The sequence below is a fragment of the Athene cunicularia genome (assembly GCF_003259725.1).
Source record: "Athene cunicularia isolate RWA chromosome 7 unlocalized genomic scaffold, athCun1 chr7_part1, whole genome shotgun sequence".
NCBI lineage: Eukaryota > Metazoa > Chordata > Aves > Strigiformes > Strigidae > Athene > Athene cunicularia.
This window is the reverse complement of record NW_020799107.1, coordinates 14,708,738-14,726,311: the sequence shown is the minus strand read 5'-3', so window position 1 is coordinate 14,726,311 and position 17,574 is coordinate 14,708,738. Positions and strand designations below refer to the sequence as shown.

General features: G+C 37.0%; 1 protein-coding gene across 1 annotated transcript in view; it reads right to left on the bottom strand.

The window, feature by feature from the left end:
* Positions 1 to 228: 228 nt before the first annotated feature.
* The window catches only part of SP3 (Sp3 transcription factor), a 29,805-nt gene continuing 12,459 nt past the window's right edge, over positions 229 to 17,574 (bottom strand). Inside the window, 3 exon segments of the mRNA XM_026852196.1 lie at positions 229 to 1,996; positions 4,214 to 4,410; positions 11,189 to 11,381. Coding sequence (XP_026707997.1) covers positions 1,680 to 1,996; positions 4,214 to 4,410; positions 11,189 to 11,381 — 707 coding nt within the window. The 3' untranslated portion in view covers positions 229 to 1,679.

Genomic DNA, 17,574 nt, shown 5'->3' with positions numbered 1-17,574 from the left:
GGTCAAAAAAGTTACCACTACACCAACATAGTATATAGCACATGCATATCCATGCACACACAGAGGGAGGGATTTTTTGAGAGTGAGGAGGTGGTGTATTATCATACAAGGAAAGGAAACACTACTTCGACTTCCCATCATCTAGCACAAAATAATAAAACATCTCAGACTATCAAGATGTATTATGAAATTACACTGTTAGTTAACAAGAAGTACAGTAAACTCAAGTCAAAAGAAAAAAAAAAATAGTGTTTTATTAACTACCACACTGTTATAATACACTTTAAACGTACAATAAGGTAGCCTTTAAATTTGAGGTGGTTTTAAGAATAACAAATGAACAGATTTCCAAATGTTTGTAAATAGGTGAACTGCAGTAATTATTGTTGTACATTTTTTGAAAATGGTATAGCACTTACAGACTGGCTATATAACTTCATTTTGTACATTTTTCTATAATTGAAAATATAAACAGTAATTAAAAAATAAAAAGAAAATTCAGCATAATAAAAAACATATATGTTTATCAGTTAAATGTACTGGATACATACAATTTTTAAGGGAAGAAGCAAAAAAGAAAAGATGGCTGATATTTAAATGCAGATTGACTAACCAAAAACTAAACAACAAACAAATAAAAACCTCATAAAACCCCTAGTTCACTATGACTATATCCATATGTTTGGGAGTACTGTCAATATGGAAGTGATTTTTTCTGTTGTATTTGCATATGTTGTATTTTACTGTTAATTTACACGATGGCTTTTAAGGCCCTGGCAGACAGATGTTTTTTTGGAAAAAGATTTGATAAAAATCACTGCTGAGACGCAATACACCTTATTTTTGGTCCTCCAATGTTCAAAAGAAGGGATATACTTCACTATAACATTTGCCTTACCACCCAAATGCCTCAACCTATACATATTTTTTTTTTTTTTAACATTTTAAGCTTTTTAAACATTGGTTATATTGCCCACCTTGGTTACTGAAAGAATATTAACAAGACATCATTTTGGCAAATTAAATCTTAAACATGGCTTTTCAATAGGATTTAAAAGGTGACTATCCCTAGAGTTCCATGTTAAAATGTAGTTTTCAAAATCTTACAAGAGTAATGCTTAAAATATTGTACATAGTTAACCTAATTAAAATAATTAGCTTCAAAATGACAAGTTGATGAGCTAAGTAAAGCCTACACTATGTAACATTTGCTTGGAAACTTGATTTGTCAGTTATGCATAATAAAAATTCCAGTCATCAAGAAAATTACAAAATTTCTTTTATCATAACATGATTTCTTTTCACCCATCAACTTCTTTTATCTTACAATAGATAAATACCAACATGTTCTCATTTTTTTACACTAAACCACACAGGATTGATGCATTTGGTTAGACTACCATTTCCATCGTTAAATTCTTTTTTTTTTTTAATATAACTTGGTAAAATTTCATCTCTTCTAGATTCCAAAAGTACCTACAAAACCCATGCAATTTTACCATTTTAATATACTATGGAATATCATACAAAGTAAGGCATTTCAGTGTCATGTATAACCAAGTTACTGTCAATCCAAAAATTTTTGCACATCAATAAAAAGATATCTAAGAACTTAGGAACAATATTCTTCTCACTACTGTATAAAAATAACCACAATTAATAGGTATCTTGTGTAATATTTACTCCATTGTCTCGTTTCCCGAAACTGTGACAAGCTGTAAAGGTATTTCAGTGTTGGTAAGAATATCCTGATTGCTGGTGCCAGATGTATTTACAGTTCCTATTCCTGAAACAGAGCCTTGTTGAATATTTGCAAGAATAAGTGTTGTTCCTCCTGCAGTAATCAAAGTATCATCAGGTGTTGCTTCCACTGATGCCAGCACTGTACTGCTAGAGTGAATACCTTTTTTATTCTGATGTGTTTTAATGTGTTTGGCAAGGTGGTCACTTCTCATAAAGCGTTTTGAACATTCTGGACAGACAAATTTCTTCTCACCTGTCACAGAAGACAAGAAAAAAACATGTTTTCAAGAATATTAAAAATATCAAATGTACACCAAAAACTGGGATAACTTACTGCCTTTCAGAGTCAGAATTCTAACATCTATACTGGAAAAAAAATGATCCAACATGATAAACGCGTTAAATTTCTAGACTCATATAAATCCTTCAAAAGAATTGATTTATTTTTCTGTGTCTCATGGAGTTTGAGAAGATCTTTCAGGCAAGCTAAAGAACACTGTCATCTCATATCCTTAGGCTGCTAAGTTGCACTGCAGTTATTACCAATAAATAACTTTTAAGAGGAGAACCAAACCTGCCAAATGACGGACAGGGAAGACCGAGCTCCTGCAGAGTCACACTTGAGACTGACAGACAAGATCATTACAGTAATTCAGGTTTGCAGGGACCTCTGGAGGTCTCCAGTCTGATCTCTCTCTAAGCAGGTTCAGCAATGAGGTCAGACCTGGTGGCTCAGGAATTTATCCAGTTTGGTCTTGAAAACCTTTCAGGATGAAGACTGCAGAAACTGTGCGTATCCTGTTCCAGTGCCTGGCTGTCCTCCCAGTGAAGAAGGTTTTCTTTATATCTGGTCTGAACTCTCTTTGCAACTTACATCTGTTGTCTCTCATCCTCCCACCAATGCACCACCATGAGAAGTCTGTCTTTGCCTTCTTAATGGTGGTCTTTCAGATACTAGAAGGTTGCTATTAAGCTCCTCCCTGCCCTTACTGTTGTCTTTGTGCAGCTGAATAAGCCCAGTTCCTACAGCCCTTCCTCATAAGGCAAACATTCCAGCTTCCTGATCATCTTGGTAGCCCTTCAGTGAACTCACTCCTGTTGAACAAGGCTTTTCCTATATATTTGGGGCTGAAAACTAGATGTAATATTCTAGATGCAGTCTAACCAGTGCTAAGAAGGGGATAATCACTTCCCTAGAACTCGTGTCTCTGCTGCTGTTGATAAAGCCCCAGCCATCTTTGCTGCTGGCTTCTGCTCATGTTCTGGTTGTCTATCAAGACTTCCAGGTACTTTGCAGTAGAGCTGTTACCCAACATGTCAGTGCTTATCCTGTGCTGTTGCATGGGTTAATTCCATCCCAGGTGCAGTACTTTGCGTTTATCCTTGCTGAATTTCATAATGTTCCTGTCAGCCCATTCCTTCAGCCCTATTCCCTCTGAATAGCAGCCTTGTCCTCAAATGCAATGACCGGTCGCCCCTGTTTGGTGTCAGCCGCAAACCTAAGAAGGGTGTACTCTGTCACCTCCTCCAGGTCAGCGACTAAGATGTTTATGAGGTCAAAGTATAAATCCCTGCAGTTCTCTACTTTTTATTGGCATGCAGGTACACTAGGAGCCATTAACCATACCCCCCCAAGCTAGATCATTCAACCAGCCTCTTCTTTTTTAAACCCATCTGGCTGTCCATCCAGAGAGACCATAACATCCCAGCTAGGGTTCAAGCATCCAACATGTCTAAGAAAAGCACATCATTAGGTACAAAACATGAAGTATTTTTCATAGACATTGCAAAGACAGTTTTCTAAGCAATGTAAATGATGATAAGCACAGAAATTATATATCTATTGTCATTGAGTTTTTCAAATAGTCTAATTTTAAAATGTAAGCATCCTGTAGAATGCAATTAGGGATTCAGTTTGTAGGAAAACAGGTAATAGAGACAACAGATTTGAAACAAACTGTCCTTAGGTGGATGATATACACTAATTTCTTTTCTTTGTGTTAGACAAAAGGAGAAATGTGAACATGGAGTCCCTAATGGATGGTCTAACCATGAAACTAAAAGATGTAGAATGATGCACTATTACATGCTCTTCCTTGATTTTGTCAATGGCATCTAATCCTTTGGACATCTAGCCCTCTATTTTTATTGGAAGTTTTAAGCTGGACCAACAGTTCTAATCTGGTTCAGACAAATTAAATGCATTGCTGAATTTGAATAAAGTATTCTGATTAAACTATATTAAATATTAGCTTAAATGTCAGTTCTGAATCAAAAAGGGTAGCTGTTTTTCCTTCTCAGATCTATCAAAGAAATCAAAGTGTAGCTCTAAGTATTAGCTGATTTTTGAAGTCACACTACATTAAAATCAATCCAATAAAAAGATCTGTTCTCCTCTTATAAGTTATTTATTTCAGCTCTCTCCATGACACATCTTTAGTTAAATGCACCAAAATCAAAGACTGAAAACCTGTGTGCGTTCTTCGGTGTCGCTGAAGCTCATCGCTGCGAGTGAACCTTTTGCCACAGAACATCCAAGTACAAACAAATGGACGCTCTCCAGAATGCCAGCGGAGATGAGCTCTCAAATGTGAAGTTTTCCCATACACTTTGCCACACCCTGGTATGTGACAAATGTGTTGCTTCTTTTTTCCCAAGTTGGAGCCTCTGTTAAAAAAAAAAACAAAAACAAAAGGAGAAGTGATTAATTCTAATACTTTCCTCCTAAATACTGGTCATACATATAAGTGGGGTTACATATACTAATAGATCTGCAAACAAACCTGAGAAGCTTCCCATTTTTGTTTCAAATACAGCGTCCAGTACACTCCATAAGAAGCTGGAACTAAATTCTATAATGCTATCCCAATTCTGCAACTAACTATAAATTCAACAGCATGTGATATTTAAATGATACAAGTGTAATCTTTAGCAAGCATACATGTATATGAAGTTATAATACAGTCATTACAACAGTTTGTACTATTTTGATGCTGAAGTGCCCATATTTTAAATTTCTCCCAGTTTCAGTTTTTACCATACCAAAGACAATTTTGGCGAAGAAAAACACAAATTTCTGCAATTGCCAAAAAGAAAACTGGAGATTTTGGCAACTAGCAAGAGAGCAGATGGGACTTTTGGCAACTTGGGGAAACCTGAGAAGCAGTTTGGTGTTGGAGGACAAGCATACTAACATGAGTATTTCCACTAAAAGGAGTGCCAGTGAAACAAGCTGATCTTGCTAACATTTAAATTAATTCCTTGATATTTCAGAAAAAAAAAAAAAAATCCATCAAGATTCACAGGTAGTATAATCCAGATTACTGAGCTTGATGCTGATTTTAAGATGCTGCCTTACTGAAAAGGTAGGTGTTTGATTCAGTGGAAACACCTAACACAAACGCCTAACTTTTTTTTTTTTTTAAATAAAATCACCAGAGAGGGGTCAGAGTCTCTGAAGACCCAGAGAAAGAGATCAGTCTGGCAAGCACAGGGCATCATGATTGATTTTAGCCAATTTAAGTGTTTGCTGCTGCTGAAAGGGGTACTCGAGGGAAAAGATCTGGCTGACAATGCAGCTATATGCATGGTAAGTGCCGGTACAAGGGAGGAGATTGGAAAATGCAGCCAAGCATCAGGCCACCTTATTCATCAGCAGTGTTAACTTAGAACAGATTAAGTGGATTCTGAAATCAGTCTTAGGCACTCCATCCTCCATGACCGATTACACAATTTTCAGCTGCCTCCCCAGGGCAAATTTTTTTCCTTAAATTGGGTGTTGAACTTCTGCTTAACCATCTAGTGGCTGAAGGATTTGCCTAGCAACTATTAGATGTAGATTCTTATCCCTGCATTCAGAACAATTCTGGTTTACATCTAATGAGGTTTCAGGGTATATACACTTTAAGGAGCTAGCACTTGGAAGCAAGCATTTCTCAACAGGCACAGAAATTAACTCAGTCTAAAAACTCACAGCATCTAAAGGGAATTCCAACCATAGCACATATGCATCTAAAACATTCCAGACAGTCCAGAAAAGGAGACAAAATCCAGTTAAGTCCTAGAAAATGTTTCAAAGAAGTCTCAATATAGAGAGATCTTCATAGTGCTTCATTAGTAATTTTGTCTCAGAAGAAAAAACTATCACTTCTACATACTGATTATTTGTCATGACAATGTAGGTTTTGATTTCAAAACAAATTCGATGGCAGTAGAAGTAGAGTGTCAAGAAGGCTTTTAACAGTTACAGTTGCTAACTACCGGCTATGACAATACAGTGGGAATTTCTTCACCCAACCAATCATGACGTGTCATAGTATCAGTAAAGGACTATCACCAATTACTGACTCTGGTGATCAATTCCTGAACTGGCCACAGGTGGACGGGCCACCTTCACTTAACTGGGAAAAGAGACATATACATTAATTGTATGTGTTTGATAAATACCAGGAGACTGTGGTAGTATGGGTATGGTGACAGAACAGATTTTACTTGTCTCTTTTTTTTTTTGTTTTATTGCCACCCCTCAATCATTAGCCTCACAGAAAGTCCACCTGCCTGTTTTATCCAGTTTGTTTATAAATTCATACAAAAAATTCTGACCTGATATCTTAAGCTCTTCCATCATTAGCAGTCTTGGCAAGAACACTTCTGATTTAATTTTCCTTTTTCAGTGTCCCAAAAGAAGATCAGTTCTTTGGACCAGGACAAATATTGCGCTTTTTACAGAATCACAGAATCATCTGGGTTGAAAAAGACCTTAAAGATCATCTAGTCCAACCATTAACCTAACACTGACCTGTCTCAACTACACCATATCCCTAAGCGCTATGTCGACTCGAGTCTTTAAACACCTCCAGGGATGGGGACTCCACTACCTCCCTGGGCAGCCCATTCCAACACCTAACAACCCTACCTCACCTACCTCAGCTGAAATGTCCATTTTTGGTAGCCTTTGCTATATCTAGACTCTCAGGTTCACACTCTTCCATGGCCTTCCCTCAAGCCAAGATTAAAATGCAAAATTAACTGTACTGTCAGTCATTTAACTTTGTATTATGCCACCTACACAAAAGCTCAGTACTCACAAGTTTTGAACATTCAGCCCATCTCAAAGGCATTTATCAAAATGTCTTTAGATTGACCCCTTTCTTTTTTAGTTTCTCAGCCTCCACAAACAGCTAGGTCACCAGACAAAACTCACTGTACCTTTAACAGTTCCAGTGGCATTCATCTATCAGCCCACAACACCCAGCTACCCAGACTCCAAGGAAGAAATTTTCTGTATTCCTCCTTTCGCCTTACTGCAACCAGTTCCACAGTTCTCAGGCTCTATGCTCATTTTCATCTAATGATTCAGTTCTAGACAGCTCTTCTTCAGGTCCTCTTGTTTGGTGGCTCAAGTTATCCAGCAATTGTGGTGCAAGTCAAAGGAACACACATGGCTCTTCTCCATTATACAGTCTTGGTAACTGAAAGTTCTCCACAGAATCCCACTATCCTGTGTTAACTGCCTGTCCAATTCCATGTAACCCTAAGAAGTGCCCAGCCTATGTTTATTACAACAAAATGTATTTCTGCACTTGAGAATACATTTCTGTACACAGAATATTTTTTTGTATTTGGTATTTCATCCTCACACCTTCTCCAAATATACTACAGTCTTCTCTTCCACAATCAGTACAAATATTTTTTAAGTTTGCCTAATACAGTAAATAGATGACACAAATGACATGAAATCACATCAAATTCCCCCAGAATAATTTTAAAATTCCAAAATAAATTGTTTGAAGTAGGTTAATTGCACCTTTAGTCTAGACTGAAGGAAACCAAGGTTCAACTCACGGTCAGCATAGGTGGTATAGCATATGTAATTTTAAGCATCTCACCTAACTTGTGACAGAATTCCATAGCAGACTCCAGTGTTCAAAGTGAGGGGCAAGTTAGGGATTCACAGAATGAAATCGACAAGACTACTGTGAACAGGTAACTAATTGTATTTATTCTACACAGCTTCATATAGGTATCTACACATTTGTTTCATGTGTGCTCTAAACTGACTGGATAGGACCAAATTCTATCTGGACGCTCTGCAGCTGTGACAGTCTGGCACTATGACCTAACATGTCATGTTAAGAGGCCTTTCTTGTTGCACTGGCCAATAACCACCATCACTGAGTAAAAGGATGTGACTCAGGCCTACTTCTTGACTGGAGTCTTCAAATCAATTAATATTTATTTTCATAGTAAATTTTGGCTTTATAAAGATTGGAAACCACATTTCTCAGTAACCACACAGAATGCAATGGTTTCAGCAGGAGACACCTTCATCCACTGAGAAACTGGACTTTTGGTCCAGCAGTCCTTCCAGGAGGAACATCAAGTATTTCAAGGATAAAACATACACTTATTAGTTATTTTATAAATGTGTATTTTAAAGTTACGTACCTGAAGTGGTACTCAGAAGCACTGTTCCTCTATAGATCCAGACAGTAGTAGTTACATCTCAATGTAATTCCAGATGTAACTGAGAGGAGGATGAACTTTCCACCTAACTTCAGACATCCTAACTAAGTCTGTTTGGGATCAGAGTTATCCTTTGAGATGTATGTCTCTCTACACTTGCTTATCCCTCATTTTACTATATAAAGCTTGAGGCGATAAGATTTTTATTTTCAAATCTAATACGTCATCCTCTTCCTTTCCTACCCTCCATGCCTGCCAAGTAAAGATAATAGTGGCTTCCTACTTCACAGGACTGATACAAACAGAAATCCTTTGAAGACTGCAATGTAGTCTAATTCTGTATCAAGTCAAAAAAACCATACAAAAGTCAACAACAAAAAAATGGAAAGAACTGCTCAACTCCCCTTTGCACACAGAAAACAGAAAAGACAAGAAATGCCAAAACTAAGACTATGCAAAAGATGAAATTATGATGAAGTCTGCATGTTAAGCCATGTACTACCTTTTCCTACCTCATCAAGTGCATAGAGGGGTAGTATTCACTGAGTGAAATGGTATTAATCTTTTTCATACTGATTTAACATGCTTTGCTTGTCTTACTAGTTGCTTATTATTTAAGTACTATCTTGAATACATAATTATTCATTTCCCCAGGGTTTTTTCTCCACATCATGGGTACTCACAACACTCAGTGTCTAAGCAATTCACAAACAATAATTTGATCACCTTGCAACACTCCTGTGTAGTGAACTGAACTAGTACAATCATTTCATATATCCAAATATGAGGTAGAAAGATATTAAGGCCAAAATTGTCAAACACCCACCAGCCTGAGGTGTCATGTTCAATATAGCAGAAGCATATTTTCTTAGAGTACTGCAGAAGTTCACAATTCAGCTCAATCAACTTCTTTACGGGAATGAACTCAGTACTTCTGCAGTGGAAAACGTGGGGTGGATAGATAAACACCTCCAAAACTTCAGAGCCCTGTTGCTGTAGTCCCGTATCTCATTCCCTAAATGCCTTCCAATTTCTGCAATAAGTGAAGCAGGTGCCAATCATTGCACAGCCCTGATTCATTCCCTGTGCATCATCCATCCCATCCACTGAACAGCACTGGGGTCATTTGAAAAAGACTAGTATGTAGCCATGTAATTAGAAACCAAATGATAATGCATACACAGAAGGGATTACATTAAAGTTGCTCAGGATGTCTTAACTTTGGCATTTGCAAACTTTCAAGTTTTCAATTTTGCAACCTTGATGTCATTTTAAGATTTGTGAATGCTATCTGAAGAAACACAGAAAAAAAAATTTAAAAAAAGTCCCATTATCTAAAACTCCATGAGACATCCAGAGAGTTGAAAAGCAAATCAAAACTCAGAATTGCAGCACTAAACAAACAACTCTGTCGTAGCTCTTCTCTCAACTTCCCAAACTCCTGTATCCAAGTTTCAGTCAGACTACACTCTTCTCCAGACTTCATCAAAACCATTTCTCAAAATTCTTTCCTGGGCTTCAACTTTAAAATCTGGTGTTACACCAACTTCATTTAGGAGGAAGAGGATTTTAAAGTAAATAGATCTCTAAATTCAAGCCACTGTAGTTTGTAATAGAGCACAAGGAAGATGGAAAATGTGAAATCTCTCTGTTTCCTAAGAGTACTGCCAGTGCAAATTACATTTTCAAGAGTTTTCTCCCAGACTGAAGCAAACCTCAACCCAGGATGGACAGATCTTTACGGCAGAGCCAAGTTTCACCAAGAACTTAGAAATGTCTGTGCCAGGTTTCAGTGAACTACACACAGAAACTTAACAAAAGGAAGCTGATGGACAAAGATGGTATATAACCTTAACTGCAGTTATCATTAGCTTCATTTGTGATGTAAATATATGAAACTGGCTTTGTCTTAAACACTTAATACTTACTCAGCATGGCTGCCTAAAATAATACCTCTCCATGCTTGCAAAGAAAGTATAGAGAACATACAGCAAAACCTCCAAGAGATTAACAATAGACATACTCAGTCAGTACTATTAAAACTCTTAGAGCCATAGGACACTGACAGGTTCTTTAAAAAGAGAACTCAGTAATTTACACTATAGTTATCACATAAATAAAGACTTCCATTTTACAGAAGAAGCTATTATCAAAATGGACAAATTTCAGTGTACTGGAAAGAAGCCCCTGCACAATTATGTCAAGCACAAACACAACTAAGTGTTTTCACTTGTAAAAGCTGGCCTATTATCCCCACTTCCACTCTTATATCCATAATGAAGATATTTAAAATGAGTGTTTTGGAATAGAATAAAATCTTTATAATAACAAAAAGCTGAAGAATACTTTAATGAGATGGAGAATAATAAAACACGGCTTCCTGTGCAGCCCTGAAGTTTTATATGAATTGGAACTTAGTGCCATTTTGTTAGCCAAATCTCCACTAACTTTGACGGAAACTAATGTCAACTCGAATTCTGATATTTAGAGTTATTATACAAGCTTTGTTTTTCTTAGGAAAACAGTGAATAAGAAAACCAGGATAACTGTATTTTATAATGCCCTAAAGAAATCAAACTGTGGGGAAAAAATGCTCAATCAGTGAGGAAATGTGGGAACACAGGATTTAATCAAGTCCTTGACATGTGATAGGAAGCAAATCACGGATGTGCATATTCCAAAATATTTCATTTTCATATTATTTAGGGCAATGTTCTATCCCACTCATTTGTACTAGGTGGCATCTTACTCAAGATTTTTCCAATTAATCTCAGTGGAGTAACTCAGAGCGGATGGAATAATCTGCCCATCCATCTGCAAATCCAGAAATAAAAGTGGCAGTCCTTTATTGCATAAGCTCTTTTGCATAAGCCTCTCGTTTTCTCTCACTGCAGACAACTGTCGTTAACTAAGGCTCATTTTTTCCTCACTCATTTGTTTTCATCATTACATGCACTATATGACACTGAACATTTCATACCTTCCACCACCTTCTTTGCAGTTGGGACATGTGCAAGCTACTCGTCGCAGTCTTTTTCCCTCTTGATGTGGTTGGTCCCCTTCCTCATCTACTACCTGTACTCTCAGGTGTGTTAGATCATTGGTATTCAGTGTAGAATCACCACTGAGCTGCCACTCTTCTGGATCAGGCTCCTCTTCTTTAATCCTAATATCTGAGGAAAAGAACAAACACAGATCCATAAGTAGCCCATTAAATAGAGAGAAGGAAACCATAATGATCAAATCTTTTTACTGTTGAGAGCACTATGTCAGTCAAAAGTCAACATCCTTTAGTGCATACTGACATTGCTTTTGTGCCCTTGTAACCTGTAATGTATTTAAAAAGTTTATCTTACTATACATTTCAAAGTTGAAGACAAGCTATAACAAAGTCTTAAAGTTTAAGTTTGAACTGTTCTTGGTAGGGAATGCAGTCACCAGGATATTGCTTGCATGAAACTGGGGAAAAACTGAGGAACAAGAGGTTGGACAGAGGTTGAAAAAAATGTAAACGCATGTTTCAAGTGATCCTGAGTAGCCATTTATGTTTCCACAGGATTTCTCAATTAGTGTGACATACAGTAGAAACAGCCTTTCTCAGTGATCTTCAGAAGTTTTCAGTATGCACAGTGATATATAAAGTAACATAAGAAACCAATTAAATAAAAGGTTTTGACCTAAGAAAGACCAAGATATCTAAGAAAAACAAAAAAATTCATGCCTTTGCTCTATTTTCCCCTTCTCACCTCAAATATATGCCTTTACCACTATACGTAGAGAAGAAAACATTTAGGGAAGGTTACTCAGCATTAGAGAGCAGTAAGCAACACACAAACCACTTTAACATTTTGATGAGATAGTAGTCAAAATAGGTCTTTGCAGTTTCATGGATACAAAAAACACTCTTAAATTATCCTCACAGGATGGACATTTGCAAGTAAGTGTACCCTCTCCATACAGAGGATTCATTTAATCTAATATAAGAACTAATTACAGCATCACAGTACACTGTGGAACAACAACTATTTTAACAAAGTTACATTTTAATAGGAACATTTTTCCCCTCAGACACTATTCTGGATTCCCAATGAGCTGAAAGTCTGTTAAGTCTGGATTTAAAAAAAAAGACAGTTTCTACATATTATTTTAGATAGCTGAATCCCAGCCCCTTCTTTGATTCATCAGTTTACTTTGGGTTTTTTTTTTCAGTGAAAATGATTAGCCACTAGCACAAACTAATAAATAAAGTATCAATTGTTTAATTTTTTTCTTTTGATGAAGTTTCAAACTAAAAGGTCTATGTCTTTAGGTATGTATTTAAGAGACTGCTTTCTCTGAAAAACAAACTCAGTTATGTAGATTTTTATCCTCAACTCAAACCTCACTCAAACACTGAAACCTTGTGGCCACTCTAAATTCTTTCTGGGAGTCAGTGCATCACCCATCACTTGTATAATGAAGGCAAAGCTGACAGACTGCATGATAAAACATATTAAAAACTTTACTGGGACAGATGATAAACAGTATCCTGTCCCAGTAGAGATCAGGAAAGAAATTAATGATAAAACATGTAAAGAATAATAGCTACCTGGTCGAACTTTGAATCAACTTCAGCATTTATCTATTTAGAGACAAAGGATGTAGCCACACACACAAATTTGTTTGGTGCTAATAAAGTCTTAGTCCAGCTTTTCTCAACACCACAGTTTACCTTCCTTTTACTTGCACAAGTACAACCATTTGCAGGACTGTCCTGTCAACTACATCACTGATGTAATTAAAGTTAAAATAATTCTCTAGAAAACCACTGCATTGTGAAGAGAATTCCAGGTCAGAAACAAGGAAGTCTAGAATATTTATCTGGTTTGGCTGAAAAAGTCAATGCCAGAAATTAAGTTTGCATGAATATGACAGGCTCTGAGCTGTGAGCTCCAGGAGCCAGCACACTCACTTCTGCTGACTCTTTACACATTTGGTAACATCCAGCGGAACTCCCGTGGTATATCTGTCCAAAGTCACCTACATACTCAGCTTCACTAAGTTGTTCACAATTCTGGACAGCAACACAACAAATATCTTTCACATGAAGCCCTAGAAAACATCTGTGGGGACTTTTAGTCTTCTGCATTAGCCACCAAACTATCTTTTCTACCAAATAAAGTTATCTTCTGAGAGTCACCTATGAAATAATTTTATTATCCATAATAATTTGTACATACATATTATACATAAAATTAATTTTACATAAGCAAGGATTAAAACACTATAGAACACACAAAGAGTTTATAGAATTGATCTTTCAAACTGGATACTATTAAGTATACTAATACAATCACTTACAGCAACTTTGGAAAAAGGCAAAAGCCTAATTTACTCTTATGCAACAGGGCAAACAGGAATTCAAATACAGCAAATGGCAAGGTTGCCAGTGCAGGCCAATTCAAGCCTCCAAGCAGTTCTTTTGGACACGATATGTTATGCAACATTCTCAAAATTCTTTTACCAATCAAATGTTCAACAGTATAAATTCTGGTTTTATTTAGAAGAATTAATGTCAATAAAACACTATATTAAGAAGATAATTTAATTATAATCTTACTGACATTAGACACTGGCATACACCGAGTTTGTAAGGTCAGTAGCCGAATCCAGTTAGCACTGCATACACATCATACTTCAAAAGAGGTATCAACATGTCCTAGCAAAGGTGAATGGATCAAATTAGGGTATGGAACTGTGCTCCCAAGATACAACTTCACTACTTAAGTCAAACATTCCATATAACATCTTATTTCTTCTGCTATACCGACAACCCAAAGTCACACTCTAATAACGGAGATACACCTAACAAAAGAAACGTGTCCAAAATGTCTACACCGCACACCAGTATCCAGGACTTTACAGTTTCAGCTCATGCAATGTTTGTTCCGCTTTGCAAACTTTCATCAGGAGTTCCTTCCACTTTTTCATCAGTATCTCTCTATTCACAGTCCCTCCCAGTCACCACCATTATTGCAGCAGCACAAAGGCTCGTAACAGTTTTATAATGGTGGAGACATAAATGGAAAATTATTTGGACAAAAACAAGAGGGACAGACAAAACACTCCTAAGAGTTGAGGATACTGGAGAAAAGAACAATTTGCATAGACATACAATAGTTTATAGTATTATTTTTAAAAAATGCAAGACTGAAATGAAGTCAAAGTAGTACTCTAATTTTGTACTATGCTTCCTGGTTATCCTGGTAAGGCAAAGTATACCTATTGCTTTATCTATTCCTCAGAAGGACAGACCATATTCTAACTCCAGGCACACTGAAAAGTACAGTGTAAACTGACAATTTACAAACAGAACTTTTCAATACATAGATTGGTGGCTCTCAACCTATAGTCTGCAGACCCCTGGTGGGCCACGATGTCATCACAGAGGGTCCATGAAGGCTTAAAGCAGGGACAGGGAATGTCCTGAAAACATTTGGTCTGGCCCACAGCAAGCACTGTGCCTCCTTTTCACACGGCCCCCTCCCCTCAAAGCTCCTCTCATACTCAAGTCCGTCCCGGTCCCACTGCCCCACACCTGCCCTGACACGCCAGTATATTCAGTGCTAGTATGGCTGGTGGGACCCACTTTAACTAGGCGATTTTTCTCTTAAAGACATTTTCTTAACCCAACAGCCCTCTTCATGGCCACAACGGGGCTAAGGTCTGTTCCTTCAAGTGGTGATCCTGGACCCATAAACAAAAATATATGGTGACTGAAAGTGGATTGTATAAAATCCTGTAGTGAATCTGATTGCATTAAGAAGGTCCTTAGAACCACTAAGTCTGTTGCCCTCCAAGTAGGCTTTACATTATTGCAAGAGATGAGGGAAAATTCCATCACTATTTCTGGAGGGAGGAGAAGGTGCCACTGTAATTTACACAACAGTAAGAAAATGAACAAGTGGCAAACCATGGAGAAGAGAAAAACATAAGTCTTCTCCAATACAATGGAACCGGAGATAATGCAAATTCATGTAGACAGCAACAACTTTGCATTTCCTCCTTGGTGTTCCTCTGGACATGCTCCATTCCAATTCAGTCTCAACTGACAGAATACTAGGTTTTACACATACTCTGAAAAAAATTTGGCCTAAAAAAAATTTACATACTCCCTAAAGTCATGACAAGCTGATGCAAACACTGGTAAATTTGAGGCAACTTTTGTTTTCTATCAATTAAACACAGGCTAAATGAAGGTTACATTTTCTTTACCACTATTTTGTTTCCATGCTTTCAAATTTCTATATGCCCTTACTTCTTAATTAAGTTCAAGACCTAGTACTAGGTAAGTATGAAGGGGAAATTCAGGCAAAGATACTGTTTCAAAGTGCTTACAGATTCTGAAAACCATATATTCTGTTCCAAGTTCTTCTTGGTATCTAGTGAGCTAAATTTGGTTTAGACTTGACTTTCCTCTAAAGAATGGAAATGGGATCTTGATGTACAATTTTGTTCCAAAGGCAGCATGTCATAGTCACAGAAAGCCCAGAGCTGGCTACAATATGGAACAAGTTTATTTAGCAAATAAAAACAATAACTAAGAGATTTGTTTGAAGTGCTTCAGAGAAGAGTAACTAAACTGTCAGGATGAAACTATGCAGATGTAAATGCAGCTTGAACCACTCTTGAGTACATTTGAACTATAATCTAGTGTGCAGACAATTACTGCTGCCCATTGATACAGCCAGATCATTTACCATGTATGAGATGTATCAGTTAGGCTTCACATTCTATCTTGGTCAACTAGGACTTTCATAAAAAAGGCTGTTTTCTTCATCTATGAAAAATGTTATTAGTTCACCCAACAGCCACAGAAACAGGGATAAATTCAGAAGGGAGGAGGATGTAGTGCAAAAATGCTTCATTTGAGGACTATGCCATCACTTACATTTTTTTATGTATCTGCCTCTGCAGAATGTCACTTAAAGGCACTCTCAGCATTACCTGTAACTGTCTCCAAATCACAGGCTTCTAGTTTAGCTGCTTTTCCTAGATGCTGAAAGTCACCCTGCCTTTTTTACTCAGTTAAGCTTTACTAACTCCTCATTTGAAAAGCAGAAATACCGTCTTTCAAGTGAAAACAGATTTAGAGCAGAACTGCACATACCTTCACACCAATTTCCTCACAGCATCACAAATTGACTGTCTGCAGTTTTAGTGTCTTGTAATCAGTCATGCCTATTAATTTATTTTTCCAAATAGATGCTTCTCTTCCCAGGCCTTCCCAGAAAACAGATGTGAATTCCCATCTCTTTTCCTTCTTCTCTTGCTAATTTTGCTTTCGGTTTTCTCTGCAGTGCAACCCACATTCCCTCACCATCTTGATTCATCTTGCCTTATCTCAGGATGTGAGGAAGCTTTAATAAAGATGTTCAAATTTCTTAGATGCTATATTTGTTCATTCCATCTAAACTAAGCTTCCTAAACCAAACTATCTAAATTAAACTCTCCTTACTAGCTGGTCAGCTGTGAAAATCTTTCAGACTGGAAACTTAACAAGGTTAATGATTTCTACTCTGATTTGCCCCCCAAAACTTAAGCATTTCTATTTTGCAATAAATCACAAGGCAACAGAAGATACACTAGATAATGTAATCTTGAAATATACCTGTGAACCTCAACTCAGAGGAAAGACTGTTAACTTGTTTCAGTAGCTTTAAATCAGATTTTAAGTTTCTTGTGTACAAGACTAAGAGCAGGACCTCACAGTACTGAACATTTAAGCAGTACCAGCAAAATGATTAAAAATAGAGCTATAGATTTTTTCTGACAAGAAATGACACATACTGTATTTCTAAGTGATCCTATGCATTATTCTAAGCCGATTATTTAAAGATTTGAATCACAAAAGTACTTAAGCCAGTGCTACCACAACACATATTACGCATCAAAGAACTGTTACTTACCCTAAAATAACTGCAGTTCTTCAAGATGCGTTGTCTACAGATTCTCAAGATTCTGGATTCTTACCGACAGTAATGCCTGCCGCAGCATGCCCTTATTTTTTCCTTTTTTCCCACAGTTGAAAATATAAGAGGGGATAACTAGAAAGGGGGAAGACGGGTTGATCATGCTCGATATAAAAGAAGACAGGAACTGCAGAAATAGGTAAGGAAAGCAGGAGGACACAGAGAATTCTGTGACCAGCAGGGTTAAGTATTCCTACATGAAAGAGTATTAGACTGCTGCTAGGGTCAAACAACAGAATTGTCAGCAGTAATTCAGGAAGGCAGAGCTGTTCAATAAGTGTTTCTGTTCTGTATTTTGGTAAAAGCCAAATAATGGTCCTATCACTAGATGAGAATGAAAAGCTTCCCACTGACA